Source organism: Ceratotherium simum, chromosome 6 (genome assembly GCF_057802395.1).
Source record: "Ceratotherium simum simum isolate JZ-2026a chromosome 6, ASM5780239v1, whole genome shotgun sequence".
Lineage (NCBI taxonomy): Eukaryota > Metazoa > Chordata > Mammalia > Perissodactyla > Rhinocerotidae > Ceratotherium > Ceratotherium simum.
The window spans coordinates 83689479-83705394 of record NC_141905.1 but is presented as its reverse complement, the minus strand read 5'-3'; the positions used below and the strand labels follow the sequence as shown (position 1 = coordinate 83705394).

General features: G+C 47.2%; 1 protein-coding gene across 8 annotated transcripts in view; it reads left to right on the top strand.

Moving 5' to 3' along the window:
* The window catches only part of UROS (uroporphyrinogen III synthase), a 48643-nt gene that overhangs the window by 20707 nt on the left and 12020 nt on the right, over window positions 1–15916 (top strand). For 6 of the 8 annotated variants that reach the window (XM_087432844.1, XM_087432841.1, XM_087432840.1 and 3 more), the window contains 3 exons: window positions 5121–5267; window positions 7029–7103; window positions 15239–15319. In XM_087432844.1, the coding sequence (XP_087288970.1) occupies window positions 5121–5267; window positions 7029–7103; window positions 15239–15319 (303 nt within the window). The remainder of the gene's footprint in view (window positions 1–5120; window positions 5268–7028; window positions 7104–15238; window positions 15320–15916) is intronic. The other 2 variants (XM_087432843.1, XM_087432848.1) reach the window with 1 other exon arrangement.

The window sequence follows — 15916 nt, the reverse complement described above, 5'->3', positions numbered from 1 at the left end:
AAACAGAGTCAGTTTTAAACCAAAATGGCTTCCTCATATACCTCAATATATTAACTTTCCTTATTGCTTTTCATTTATTCTATCACCAGTAATAGGGGAAGAGTAAAATAAGTCACGATACATTTATATGATGATTATATATTTTCTTTTATATATATATTTTTTATTTTGAAGGAAACTTACAGAAAAGTTACAAGTTCATTATAAGGAACTTAATTTTTCCTGAACCACTTGAGAGTAAGTTACCAACGTGATGCCGCATCACCTCCAAATAGTTGGGTGTATATTCCTCACAAACAAGGACATTTTTCTATGTACCACAACTATCAAAATCAGGAAATTAACATGCATATATTACTACCTCTTAATTCTTAGGCCCCATTCAAATTTCACCAGTTGTTCTAGTAACGTCTATTATAGCAAAATGATCAAGTTCAGAATCACGCCTAGCATCTAGTTGTTGTGTCGAGTTAGTTTCCTGCAGGTTGAAACAGTGCCTCAGTCTGTCTTTGGCTTTCGTGATCTTGATACTTTTGAAGAGTACAGGCCAGTTATTTGTAGAAGGTCCTCCAGTTTGGGTTTGTTTGATTTTTCCTCGTGATTAGATTCATTCAGGTTATACATCCCTGGCAGGACTATCACAAAAGCGATGCTGTTTTTCTCATTGCCCCTTATCTAGTAGTGCCTCATTTTGATTTGCCCTATCACTGGTGGTTCTCCCTGTGGTCCCTTGATGTAGGTGGTGGTGTCAGGCTTGTCCACAGTGCAGTTACGGTTTTTCTCTTCAAAATTAATAAGTATTTTGTGGGGAGGTACTTTGAGACTATATAATAACCTATTCTTCATCACACCTTCAATTTATTCAGTTATTTATTTATATCAGTATACATTCCTGGTTTCCTGTGTCATTTAATAGGGTATAATCCATTACTAAGTCTATGTATTTTGTTGTTCAAATTGTCCCCATTGTGGCCAGTGGCAACCCCTTCAAAGTGACTTCTGTGTCCCTTTGACATGTCCCCATCATTCTTTCAGCACTTCCTTCTTTTCTGGCACAAAAAGATGTTCCAGGATTGTTTTATACTTTCCCTGTCCCATCCCTGACATCAGCCATTTTCTCAGAAGCCCTGGTTCCTTTCAGTGGAGAGTGGTATTTAGAAGCCACGATGTGGGTGTTCAGTGTATTCATTGCCCGTGGGCTTCACTGCTCCCAGGCCTTTTCAATAGACCGAGATAGGGAATACCTAATGTTACACACACACACATCTATGCTTATATATGTCTGTTTATATTAAAAACCATGAGTTCACTCCACCACTTCCAACTCCAGTGCAACACCACAGGGTTTGTTCTAGGTCTTTTCGTTTCTTTTTTTCATTTAATTAATTTTTTCTTGAGGTGACATTGGGTCTTTCATTTCTATATTTGTAACTCCCTTCTCTGGCAGTGAGAAACCTGGCTCCCAGGTGATACATTTACCTATTTGATCCATGCCCCTGTATGGAACCAGTCTCCCCTGGCTCTGCTCCTGCATGGATGCCCTCCTCGCCCTGTGTGGTCTCTGACACCCAACGCTCATTTTATTCTGCACCACCTAATGGCCTTAGGACTGAATTGTTCAAAAAGAGAAGGGGAAGGGGAGAGGCTATGTGGTCTTTAAAAATGATTTTGAAGAATATTTAGGGCATAGGAAAATACAGTGTAACATTAAGTAAAAAGCAGGATACAACACAGATATGATACAATTTCAGTTTAATTGAAAAGTATAGGTATTGAAATAGAGAGCCCTCCTTCCCCCTCCTCCCTAAAAAAGCCTAAAAGGAGCAGGGACTCAAACAGATAAGTATTTGAGTAGGTAGTGTTCACAGCAGCATCAGTCACAACAGGCAAGAGGTGGAAACAACCAAATGTCCATCAAGAGATGAAAGGATAAACAAGATGTGGTCTATCCATACAATGGAATATTATTCAGACATAAAAGGAAGGAAATTCTGACACATGCTGCAACATGGATGAACCTTGAAGACATTATGCTAAGTGAAATGAGCCAGACAGAAAATGACAAATACTGTATAACATTCCATTTATATGAGGCACTTGGAGTAATCAAATTCAGAGACAGAAGGTACAATAGAAGTTTCCAGGGGCTGGTGGAGGGGGAAAGGGGAAGTTAATGTTTAATTGGGTATAGAGTTTCTGTTTGGGATGATGAAAAAGTTCTGGAAATGGATAGTGGTGATGGTTGTATATCACTGATTGTACTTAATGCCACTGAATTATATACTTAAAAAATAGTTAAAATGATAAATGTTATGGTGTATATTTTACTGCAATAAAAAAAACCTCAAAGGAAAATCACTAAATATTAAAGATAGTTATCTCCAGGTGGTGGTATTATAGTTGGTTTTTATAATTTTATTAATATTTTCCACATAGTCGTGAATTTATACATTTTTTTAAAACACAAAATATAAAGAGTGAATCATTAAAAATTAATATTAAAAATTTTAAATACTTAATGCTTAGCAATTGTAAGAACCTATAACTTTGTTTCCAAATAGTTCACTTTGTCCAAATGAATTTTAAAATGTTGGAGGAAGGTACAGTGTGAGCAAAAACAGTTTAAGAATTAAAAGCACATTTTCCAGACAAAAAATGAAGTTGGGGAGAGACCAAATGGGAGTTGCTAGGCTAATGAAGAGCTGCTGGTAGCTCTTCCGTGCAGCGTGACTTTTACCACCAGGCGCAGCAGATGAGCTGGGAAGAGGGAGTCAGCTTTGGTTGCCAAGGGAACCACCTCTACTCTCTCTTACATCTCCCCAAAAAATAAGTTAAGAATTTTCTTGTACTTTCTTTTACTATTTTCTTCCTGAGTTAGAAGAGGAAAGAAAATAATATAGGCAATTTCTGACATATACCAAATATTCAGCTATCAAATATAATGTATTTGTAAATTTTCCTATTTTGATTTTGTACTCCAGATTCACAGTTCCACACGCGTAGCTGATAAACATTTTGAGCTTTCACGTGATCTTCAATTTGATTTCACTAGCATCACTATGCATTTTACTCTCACTGTTCTGTCAAGAAGGAAATTAGAGAAAAGAAAATGGCGATACAGTGATGAGAAATCTGAAACAGAGCAGCTGAGAGCAGGCCATCATCAAGTGTGGCACAGGCGGCAAAGCTTTGGTCTCGATCGTGCTCGTTGGCCTCAAGCTGCTCCCTGTTTATTCAGTTGTTAAGGGAAAGGACGTGTTCTAAATGCTGGAGACACGTTATCAAAGGAGAGATGAAACTAGGGATTTTGCAGTTTTAAAAAAATCTCTTTGGGAGAAACCACATCCTATCTTAACATGAAAGTCAGTCACCCAACTTTTGGACATTCTATTTTAGTTCACCTTTCCAGACATGACATACAAAAGGAGCTCTCCGTAGCAGGTACAGGGAAGAGGCATTGCTTGAACTCCCCAAGATTTCTGTTCATCCTAAGTCTCAGCAAGAGCCTGGGAAGTTAGAGGAAGTTGCACATTGACAGCTAGAGGAGACCATGCCTGGTGTATTAGTCACCTTTTGCCACGTAACAAATTACTCCAAAACTTAAAAGCTAGAAACAACAAGCATTTAATATCTCACAGTTTCTTTGGGTCGGAAATCTGGGAATGGCCTAGTTGGATCCTTCTGGCTCAGGATCTTTCACCAAGCTGCAATCAAGCTGTTGGCCAGGGCTGCAGATATCTCAAGGCTTGACTAGGGGAGGGTGTGCTTCCAAGATCACACACGTGGGCCTCTCTAAAAGGCTATCTCATGACATGGCAGCTGGCTTCCCCTATTGTGAGACAATCCAAGAGAGAGCACCCAAGACAGAAGCCACAGTCTTTTTATGATCTAATCTTGGAAGTGACATCCCATCTTTTTGTTTGAATTGAGTCAGTAAGTCCAACCCACACTCAAGGGGAGGGGATGATGCAGGGGTGTGAGTACCAGGGATCCCTGGGGGCGATTTTATAGCTCCCAGGAGCCCTCTGGTCAAATTGAGCAGGAGAGCCTCCCCGGCTCCCCAGAGACTGTGGACCGACCAGGTCAGGAGAGTTGAACATTTTCAACAAGGAGAAGAAAAGGTAGACATGTTTCTCAAAGTAGAAGTAAAAACAGGGTCCAGTGGACAGCAAGTGGTCTCGATGTGGAAGTCCAGTGAGAAAAGATGTTTGTGCTTCTTCATCAATGTGACTTGACTTATAATTTTGTAAATATTATTGATTACTAATAGATGGAGAAAAGTACACGTTTGTGTAACTTTGTTCTTGGTCTGCATAAACTCTCCTGAGAGCATTACTCTGGTTGGATAATCTGTGCTTGTTTACATGAGATCTCCATTTGCACTGAAGAAGTAGAGCTGGTTGCTGTGGGCTGGTCTCCTGCAGCCCAGCCACCCACCCTGGGGGAAAGCCTCCTCTCTGGCTGCCCAAATGTGGAGGGCCCTACCGCCCCCATCTGATCACAGGGCTGGTCCTGGGAGCTGTTAAGTGGCCCCTGTTGCTTGGCGTTGTAAACCCAGACCAGTTGCTCCATGGGAATAGCTTAGTGGTTAACAACTCAGAATTCAGGAAGACCCTTTATAGGATAACTTCATTATGTGGTATGTATTTGTACTGTTGGAACAGATGACCATCTACAACTATTGGTATGACTCAGTACGGCTACTATTTTTGAGTCCCTGTTATATACCAGGCACTGTGCTATGCACTTTATGTATGATTTCTCATTTTCATAAGGAAGGTTTTAGTAAGCCCATTTTCCTGATTTAAAAAACAGAGTCTAAGAGAGAGGATGTGATTCGCCAGGATCACACACTTAGGAAGTGGTACAGCCATTGTTTACATCCATGACTGTCTTTTTCCAAAGCCACCGTGCCCCACTGATATAAGCCTGCAGGTGTTTTAGCGCTTTTAAACTATATCGATTTTTTTTTTAATGTTTTTCATTGCCTTGTTTTCACATTAACTCTGGGAAAATACAGAGATCATCTTATCCATAACCTTGTTAATTAATGTCTTCAAATCCCGTCTCTTGATTCTCACTGATATGTTTTTGCACTAAGGATTTTATTTTACCTTCAGATTACCAAATGCTACCTTTTCAGCATAGGCTTCTGCCAGCAGAGGATTTCACCCCACAGGTTTACACAAGCCCAGAAAATTGGATCCGTTGTGGCAGTCTTTGTCTTAACCTTTCAAACATAAAGAATACTCTATGGCGGTTTGTCTGTGAGTAGCTTGATTTATTTCATATGGTTATGAATAATCTGAAGTTGCATTGTTGGCCCTCCCATGGAGGAGGCCCTTGCCCTGAAGATGGGCCTGCCTGGGCCTGAGTGTTGGTTGAAATGCTTGTACCAACTTAGAGCAAAGCCATCCTTGCCGCCCACAGAGGCTGAGACCTTACTGCAAACGTTCATTCCCCAAACCTTTGCTGAGAGCCTTCTGTGAGCTGCACGGTGGACCAGGCAGCACTGCCCTTGCAGACAGAGCTGGCAGGCACTCGACAGCCCAGAGCCGCGGCTTCCCCTGCTCCGAAGCACACTTGCAGTCCCCACATCGTCTAGCTCACAGGGTTGGTTAAGGATCGAATGAGCAAGTGGTCCCTTTCCAACAGCAAAGCCGTGTGTGAGAGTCTAGGCATGGTTCCTGCTGTCCAGTTACTTAGGAAAAATGGGTATAAATGTCGATATTAAGTACCAGCATCACTGCAAGTACTTATGTCGCAGTTCAGTTCCTGGGAAGGTTTCAGGGTTCTTTGGTGCAGTGAGACCTTCCTCATTTAGTCAGAGGAGGGGCGGCTCAGCCTGGGTTGGCAATGTGGCATAAGCAAGGGCTTTGTTCCTGAACACAGTTTACAGCTGCATGTGACTTTTTTCTCTTGGACTCAGCACGTTCGTAATGAGCTGTAAATTAAAAGCTGATGTTGTTTACGTTAAAGCTGCAGTTGGTTATTAGGCAGTCTCATGTGAATCGGAAGTAGAATGCCCACAGCACCTTGTTTCTCAGAGAAGTTCCACATTCCTGTGAACAGGTAGTGAGTGTGACTGGGCCGGCCCCTGGGGCCTTCCTGCATCAGCGTCCTCTGCAGAGTGACCCGTGTTCCCCATCCGGAAAAGTGCAGGGGAACCTGGGTGTCTGCTTCTTGCTTAGTTCTTGAATAGGAGTCTCTCAAAAGCAGCTAGTCAGCCCCTCACCCTAAATGACCTGCATCTGGGGTGCTGTTGGGTCCCTGTTGACAGATTATTACGAAACCTCTCCTCCCCTCCCTTCCATTTCAGTCTGCCATGTCAACCCAAGACACCTCTCTAGAGGGGGGCCGGCCTCACCTCCCTGACAAAATGACGGCTCTCTAATGCCCTGTGATGGTGTGCAGTGCTCACTGTCTCCTGACTGGCTGATAAGAAAGCCACCTTTGTTCTTTTTTTTTACTGATTGTCAGGTTTTTTTGTTTTTTGGTGAGGAAGATCGGCTCTGAGCTAATACCTGTCACTAGTCCTCCTCTTTTTTTGCTGAGGAAGATTGGCCCTGGGCAAACATCCATGCCCATCTTCATCTACTTTATATGGGACGCCGCCACAGCATGGCTTGACAAGCAGTGCGTTGGTGCGTGCCCGGGATCCGAACCCCGAGCTGCTACAGCAGAGCACACGCACTTAACTGCTACGCCACCGGGCCAGCCTGAAAGCCACCTTTCTTGAGCTCCTCTTAGATGGCCAACAGTTTTCTCATCATCTCGTATAATCCTTAAAACAGTCCCCTATGGTTGGAGTCTTCCCCTCTTGTAGATGAGCTCAATGGGGCTCAGAGAAATTGGCGCATTACCAAAGCCATGATGCCTGCGGCCCTCCTACCCCGGCCTTCAAGGGGAGGCTTTCTCTGTGTGATTTGTAAAGCACGTGCCTTTGTATTTGCACATTAAAAAGCAACACAAAAACAGAAGGACTTTAATAACCATCTAAAGAAATATATTTCTTTGTTGTTTTCCAGTGAATAAAATTGGCCTGGATACAGAAGGAGAAAACTGTGGAAATGCAGAAAAGCTTGCAGAATATATTTGTTCCAGTAAGTTGGTCACCCCAAATTTACTTTTTGTTTTTTGGTCTCAGAACCACTACTTAGATAAGGGAATATTTCCGGGGTGCATTGTCCATGATGACACTGGTTGATGTGCAGTGTGTGAGCCACTCCTGGGACCACAGGAGTGCATTTGTGCATTTGTGTATGTCTGTGCTTGTTTGAGATTCAGCCCTCCTGCCTCCACCCCTACACCAAAGGACTTGACACAGCTCAAACATACCATAAAATAAAACATTTGGAGATAAACCCAGAAGCGAGACCATCTACAGTGATTCTAAAGGGAGTGGAGGCAGTGGGAGCTGCTGGGCACCTTCCCTTCTGTCTCCTTCTGTCCTCTTTGGAGCTGCTTCCGTTTCTGAATTCCCACCCCCAAAACTTGCTCCCAGGTAAGGACCTGACTCACCCCCTCATATGCTCATCATTGGGCAGCATATGGACTGGGACTTAAAATGGCACTGATTCTGGGGATGTTGGCAGTTAAGTGGGGATTAAGCCTTAACCTAATTTTGCCATTGTAGTCTTTAGACAAACACATGAGCAAAGATTTTGGGAGCAGAGCTCTTGGAGACAAGAGGGATGGGAAGGCTAAATGTGTACATGTGGGGCAGTCCCCAAAATACACTGGGGCTGTATTTCCCATCCTTTCTCTGTCCCACACGTCTAATCCAACTGCATACACATGCTCTCATGCCCTTGTCATTTTGACCCCTCTCTGATAGAGGTGTGACATACACCCACGTGAAAGATGAAGTAGCATCATCTTGCCTTATATTACTGGAGAAGAAATCAGGGCTTTGCTCCTCAAGATTAGGGGCTGACAAACGTTGTCTGTTAAGGACCAGATATGTAGGCTCTGCGGGCCATATGGTCTCTGTCAGAATGACTAACTTCTGCCTGTCGTAGTCTGAGAGCAGCCATAGACCATACGTGACACGGGCTGGGCTCTGACCCGGGGCTGTGGTTTGCTGACCCTGTCTGGAATGGCTGGGCTGTCTGCGGAGCTTGGAGGTAGGGCCAGGGGCACTGCTGATGCTTGAGCTTTTCCTCTGAGGTTGTCCCTGAAGAGGTGTGTCTTCCCTGCCCCTTAGGTAGTGGTGTCAGGTCTGCACTCAAGGAGGCAAGGAGAAAACACCTTAAATAGGTCTTTTTATGGCTTCTGGGACAGTGGTGGATGGTTTTGTTTTAGGCACGATGTTTTAAAAAAACATTCCTTCTCAAGTTGGTGTTGGCCTTTCTCAGTCTGCACATTTGCACACTAAAGTCTTAGGAAGTCTTCCTGTCACGAGCAAATACCGTTGCCTGAATGTTCTCCAGCTCGTATGTTTCTGTTGACCACGGGGAGCCTGTCCTGGAAAAACTCCCATGTCTTTCACTGCACTGTGGACTAGGGCCCTGGAGCTCAGTTAGGCCCTGGATGGAGTGGTCTGCCGCGGAGGGGCGGCGTGCAGTTGGGACAGCAGAAGCACTGCTGGGTCTCAGCGGACCCTTGCCAAGCTCCCAATTGCTTTTTTTCTCAATTTTCTTTAAAAAATATTTCATTTTCTCTTTTCTGAGTCACTTTATGCTCTGTGTTAATATTGAAAACTAGCATTTATTGAGTGCTCAGTGTGTCCCATGGCACTCTGCCTACATCATTTTATCTTCACCACCATCCCATGGAGGCAGAATCACCTCCACTGTAAGCTGTGTGTCCAGTATGGTAGCCACTAGCCACATATATGGCTGCTTAAATTAAATTAATCAAAATGAAATACAATGAAAACTTCAGTTCCCCAGTCACTGGGCACAGGCCACAGCTCAGTCGTCACTGGTGGCTCATGGCACCACAGGGACAGCCCAGGACATTCCCATCATCGCCCAGAGTTCTTTTCCACACTGCTGTTATGGAGGCTCTGGGGACCAGGTGACTGTCCCTGGTCACAGAGCTATTAGGGGCAGGGTTGGAGTGCGGACCTGGCACTACATGGCCAGCACTCTCCCCGGGCCCGGCACACTCAGCAGATCCAACCCAGCACTTGCTGGCACCCTGCTCCCGTCGTCCTGCTCTGCATTGAGCTCTGCTCTCTCCCTCAAGATGCTGCCGGCCCCACACCTCCATCCACTGAGACTTAGAGTGACAGGATGAGAGGTCAGGGCACAGTTCAGGGCAGATGGGGTAAATGTGCCTGGCTCTGGTGCGAGCAGAGCCTCGGGGGCCCTCCAGGGGTTCCCTGGGGAGCTGGGGGCCTTTTCTGATCACTCCTCCCAAGGATAAGCTCCAGCCACGGAGTGGTTTGGCCATTTGGAAGTCCCGAGTCTGCGCTCTCCGGAGCTCAGCAGATGCCCCTTCATCAGCTGGGACAGGCCTGTGGGCACTGATTGATGCCTCTCCTGCCCCACCCCCACACTCCCTCCCACGTCACACTGGGACGGTTTAACAGGGTGCAGCAAACATTTGCCTAGGAACACCTGTGCGCCAGGCCCTTTGCAGGGGTGGGGGAGGGGGGAGCAGGGGCTGACGAGAGGGGGCAACATAGATATCAGTGACCCTCACAAGGCAGAGTGGATTAAGCAACAAGAAGAGGTATAAACAGCATGTGTCTGGAGGGGTGTCCAAAAGAAGGCCCAGGTCTTCAGGAAAGTGTATGTAAAGAGGACACAACCCACAGCATCCCCGTCAGAGAGGGGCTGTGTATAAGGGGAGCCTACAGGAAGGCCAAGACCTCCACCTACTGATGGCCAAGCCATCCCAGTCCAGGAGCCTCAGAGCAGAGACAGTGCAAGGAGAGGGTCTTCCGGGAGGCTGGAAGATGGGGAGCTTGGTGGGAACAGTAGGTGACCAGCTGGAGAGCCATGGAAGTGGCCACTAGAGTTGTGGGCCTGCCGACGACTGTCACGTCTAAGAGCCCCCAAAACACCGCAGCTCAGGAGGGAGTGGTTGCTTCCAGACCTGAGGCAGGAAGCCCCCAGGGGCCTGCCCTGGGACAGCAGCACAGCGCTGTGTGCGCTGTGTGCTCCCTTTCCTCCGCTCCAGCTGCCACCAGGGTTGGGCCCAAGGGGAGTCACTGGGTGAGGGCTCACTTCCATTGTCCTTGTGACTTTGTGGGAGTGTCTCAGAAACACATCCCTTAAGTGTCTTAAGTGAGAGGGTCTCAGAAATCCCTTAAGAAGAGCGTTTTTTAAAACTTAAAGAGCCATCACCAGACTGAATAAAGGGAAGAGCAGGGCTGGGTGCTGTGGTGGATCTGATCAGAGGGGAAGGGGAGCCGCCTTCCCCACAGCTGCCCTGCTCCACAGCTCTCCGGCCTGGCAGCCTCCACACTGGTCCTGGGGGCTCTGCCAGGACAGCAGAAAGAGCAGTGGGAACTACGTCTGTTGAGTGTTGCGAGGAGGTGGAGGGCCCGGCTTACACTGGAGTTCTGTGTGTGTTGTCTCGGATTGTCTGATACATGGCTGTGCTGAGCCCACGACAGGGGTGATTATTAGACTCACTTTTACTGATGGAAAGGGAGTGACTTGTCCAAAGTAACTGAGCTAATCGGTGCCGGGCTGGGTCTCCATTCCAGGACTGGCGGGCTCCCAAGCTCGTCCCGTGTCCCTTTTCTGTGTGCTTCTAGTCCAAAATATGCTCAGTTGTTTTCCATCAGGTGGAAAAGTCACGGGAACCTTTTGAAGTGAAGAAAGCGGGTTCTAAGATCTCATCCCACTCGTTTGTGGTTTGGACGTGCGCTTGGTGCTGGTGAATCACCATGGCCGAGTTGGGGTTTGGCTGCGTTCTTGGTGACACACAGGGCTGTGGGGAAGGCCCATTAGGACAGCTGCTGCCAGCCCCTGCCCGCGCCCTGCTGACCTTGGAGCTCATCTCAGGTGCACACCGGGCTTCAGACAGATCTAGCCCACACTGTCGGGAGGCTGAACAGTCTCCACCCCATCTCTGTAACTGGGCTGGGCTTAGGGAAAGGTCACCACTGCTGGAAGTTTTATAAGCCAGAACTGTTGGAGCTTTTCAAGTTAAAAACACATGGTTCAAGAGACTGTAATTTGGGGTAAAAAGTGTTCGCCATGTGGATAATTTCCTGCTAATGAAGACTGTTGGCCCCCTTTCTTCTGTGGCCACCTGTGCTGTATGAGGAGTGGATTTACTTGGCACCCTGGGAGAGTTTTCTGGATTCCAAGAAGGACTCTTGGAGGCAGACTAAGAGTATTTGAGGCTGAACAGCTGTGTAGCTTCTTAAGCAGAGGGCCCCCAATGGCTGCATTGTGCTTCCTGTGGAATAATCCAGACTGTGGGTGGCTGAGGAGCCATTTTCTTTAACGTCAGCACAGACATGCCAGTTGCTCACTATTGTGCAGCCAGGTGTTGAAACACAGCTGCTGAGAAGCCAAGGGCAGTTGTGCTGGCTGTCCAGTGGTGAGCACTGTCCTAGGCTCCTCATCATGTGGCTCCAGCCCCAGGGGATTGTTTCTTGCGTCATGGAGCCTCACCTCTCCTGGGGGAGAGGAGCATCAGTATGATTGGGCCCCTCCTCCAGCTGTTCACTGTATGGGATGCAGATGTTGAGAATGTTCCAGAATGACCTGACTCCAGGCTCTTTGTTTCTAATGTCATTTCAGGGGATAATGGTCACCATTAAACGGTATCAAAGCCCTTCTTTTTTAATGTAGAAATCAATGTAAATTGTAAATCTTAGCATTTCTTGTGGGATTAAGTGCCAGGGTTTATAAGGAATGATTATTGGTTCTGTGGGTGGGACAATTAGCTCCTTAACGGAAGAGGTGGCTCCAGCCTGTTTCCACGGCAGATGTGTTGGCTGTACTCACAGTTGATGCATTAGTTCTGGAAGGAGATGGAAGGGAACTGAGTCATTCCTTATTCTAAGGTCCAGAGCCATCAAGCTGGTCTTCCTCACTTTGCAGACACAAGGCAGGAAGGATCCGTGTCGCTTCTGAGATATCACACTGAGATACCACAGTTAACTGACTCAGGGCTTGGAGGGTGGATATGAACATATTCTGCCCTTATCTTGGACGGAGGATACTGTTCTGCGTTCTTTGCAAAGCCTTTATTACTTCCTCTAATTTATTCCCCATGTCTGTGGGTCCTAATAAATCTTCAGTTCTCAATTAGAATATCCAAATAAGAATCCATCTTGACTGCTAATAAGGACTTTCACCTTGGTTTTACCAAGGCATTAATGATTTTCTCCCCCAGTAAACTCTGAAGCTTGATTTTAAAAGCTAAGAATCTACTCCCAGTGCTTGGAGTAAACAGACCGAGTCACAGTTATTGCTTATTTTACTTACGCACTTACTTTGTGATAGGCACTATTGTAAATGCTTAACGCTATTAACTCATTTAATCGGATACACTTCATTTTGACAGACAAGTCTCCTTCCTCCCAGGATATCCCCTCTAATGGAGGAGAAAGTATAAGTTAAATGGTAAAAGGTAGAAGACAATTATAACATTTAGAAAGAGAGAGGGAGTCAAAGGCAGACAGACTGTGCTGCAGTTTATTTGAAATGTCCTCCTGGACTTGGAGCTGAGAAAAGAAAAGTTCCTGCAGCCTTGAAGACTTGCTCAGCTCTTCTTCCCTCCCTCCCAATCAGCCTCTTATCCTAATTATCCACAGTTAAGTGCCCACTGCCTGCCCAGCCTGGACTCGCACAGCAGCACCTGCGAGGGTGAAATCATTACAGACCTGGAAGTTGCTGGAGTTTTACAGACACGCACATGTCCTCCAGTGAAATGACATTTACGAAATCAGTCTCGTTATCTTAGTTACCTACAGTGACTACTTATGGAGCCCCCCCACCCCAGCTGCATGACACTCTCCTAGGGTTTTCAAGACCGTTGCTGCCTTCAGCCCCGACAGCCCAGCAGACCAGGCCTCCTTCCTGCTAAAGGACTGGAGAGTGGAGCCTCTGAGCCCCGTTGTTCACCATTTTTGTGTCGGGTTAGATTCCTGCGAGGCTCGTTGTTCTCCCTCTTGTCCCGGAGAGACCTTGTCTCTCACCTCTGCAGAATCACCCAGCTTTAACATTGACCTATTTAGCATTGGCCTATTTGGGTTAAAAATCTGTGGGCAGTAAGCTTATCCCAAAAAGAATGGATTACTTGCCCTTGACTTCTTACAGGGGGTTAGCCCCCAGGAAATGCAGTTGAGGCTGATCTCCCCTTGGCAGTGAAAGAGGATTCAACCAGAACGTTGTCAGGTTTTCTCCCCTTGTGCTGACGGGCAGCACTTTTCCACGAAGGCAGCTGAGCTGGTTGCGCCTGGGTGGCCAGGCTCTCTGATGGGCACTGGTGGTGCAGTGAGAAAGAGACAAGTGCCTGTGCTGTGCCAGGATGCAGATGCTAAGCTCCCCATCTCTGGAGTAGTGGTCAGCAATGAGAGAATAAGAATGAGCAGCTCAATACTCTGCTGGACCTGCAGAAGAGATGCTTTGATGGGCAGATTCTGGAATCTTCCGAAGGCCTTTTGCACACCTCTGGGGTTGGGCTTGCTGGAAAGATAGGCCCTTGGTTTTCCTGCTGGATTCCCACAGCTGCCCCAGAGCAGGGGGCTGAGAAGGGTCTGTTGGAGCAGCTTTGGCCCCTAGAATCCTGCACACCCCACCTCCCAACACCAATGCACAGACATTGAAGGGACACCTGGGCTCTGATTAAGGAAATAGCACCTGAACATGGCTTTGAAAATGTGTCTCTAGGGATGGCATCAACAATGCATGGAAACATTTCCTCACACTGGAAAAGTCAGTGGGCATCTATTATCTATATTTATTTATTTATTTATTTTTGTGAGGAAGGTCAGCCCTGAGCTAACATGCATGCCAGTCCTCCTCTTTTTGCTGAGGAAGACTGGCCCTGAGCTAACCCTTCCGTGCCCATCTTCCTCCACTTTATATGGGATGCCGCCACAGCATGGCCTGGCAAGCAGCACGTTGGTGTGCGCCCGGGATCCGAACCCGGGCTGCCAGCAGCAGAGCGTGCGCACTTAACCACTAAGCCATGGGGCTGGCCCCTATTATCTATATTTAAAAATTTCCTAATTCCTTGTGTTCTTTTATATGTCAGTACATACTGATATTTACAGAACAGTTTAAATAAAGAAAACATTTATCAATTTGTAGTTATTTAATAGCTTGAAATAAAGAAGCCTGTGGTTCTTCCTGTGGTTTAGCCGGGCATCATGGAGAAGGTACCTGATGGGAAGAGCTTGGTTTATTCCTTCCTCTGATGGCAATCACCAAAAGAAGATGTGTTCAGAGAGATCTTACAGGTGTAGAAAAATGTATGTTTGTGCATGACTAACACCCATTAGAACTTCTTACATTTGATGGGCAGATGTGGGGGGAAAATGATTGGTTCTACTAAAAGGCTTTGTTTTCACATTTGGGGAGGATTCTGGCATCTGACAACCCATCAGTTTTGTTGGATGGTGTTGTCTCAAACTGGTGTTCAAATCACATGCTGTCTTCACAATTATGCAGCGAGCTTAGAGCAGAAAATGCCCTAAGTCTTCCCAGAGTGGAGCTGTGGAGCAGGGATGAGAGGCAGGGCCCTTCTCAGTAGGCTGGGGCCCTTCTCAGCAGGCTGGGCCCCTCCACAGGGTCCATCAGCCCCTTGGGCACTTGGCCTGGTGCTGCCATCCTGGCTGGGACAGGAGTGGGCATGCAGCTTATCTTTGTTGGAGATGGCTGCAGAGCCACTCTTGGCTGCTGTTTCCCTGCCTCTTCCACCTCTCTTCCCATCCAGGGTTCCTCCAGAGGTAGAGGTTTGTCCCAGTGCCAACACCAGGGCTGACCTCTAACTTACTGACTAGTTAAGGTGCAAAGCCTGCATTCTAAGTAATGACTGCTGCCCAGGAGCCGCTTCAGGATGAGAGGGAGTTAAAGGAGCACGGGGGACAGCAGCCCTGGCCTGTGTGGATCTTCGTGTTCTCAGCACCTTCGTCCACATATGAACTTCGTATACAAGGTCAGCGAGGTAGCCATTGTTCTTACCTGTTACAGTCTCTGGAACTGAGACCCGAGGAGCAGAGCGGGGCCTGGAGTTGCTCCTCCCCTTGGCCCTGTGCACATGCACCTCCCCTGGAGTTTCTACAAAGCTTTTACAAAGTCTGGTTATTTATTCGCAGGAGAGTCATCAGCACTGCCTCTTCTGTTTCCCTGTGGAGCCCTCAAAGGAGAAATCCTGCCGAACATGCTCAAAGACAAAGGTGACTAGAATGCATTGACTCATGGGGCGCTGCCTCTCTCCTCTTTGGGGGTCTGCTGAGAGCCTTTGTGGTGATAGAAGTGGTCAGCCCTGCGGAGACCACAGGGAGAACAGGCCTGGGTGGATCAGCCAGGCTAGGGAAGGGCGGGGTGCTCCTCACGTTAGGTGTGGGGTGCAGTCTGCTTTCCTTGCTTTAGATCTGCTCTCCTCAGCCTGCTAGGCTCCAGCTAGGAGCACGCAGAGTGTCACTGAGCCTTTACCAAGAGGATAGGTGGTGGTCTGGAGGCGGCCCGGAGGCAAGTTCACATGTACAAGGAGTCTAAGGACGGAGCTGATCATATGGTGACATGCAGTGTCCTCTAGCCCAGCCATCAGGCCTCGCTCCAGCTCCGTCCCCCATGGCTCCCAGGGCCTTCACTGTCTAGGAACCAGGCCATGCCCCTGGAGCACTCCAGCTCCATTGACTCTGGTGTCTGAGGTGTCACCTGTACACCTGCCCCTGTCACATAGTTGGTCTGGGAGCAAGGGGTAATCAGCGGCTTGGAGTACAAACTTTAGGGTGAGACAAAAACAGATGTGAATTCTCCCTCTGCTGTTC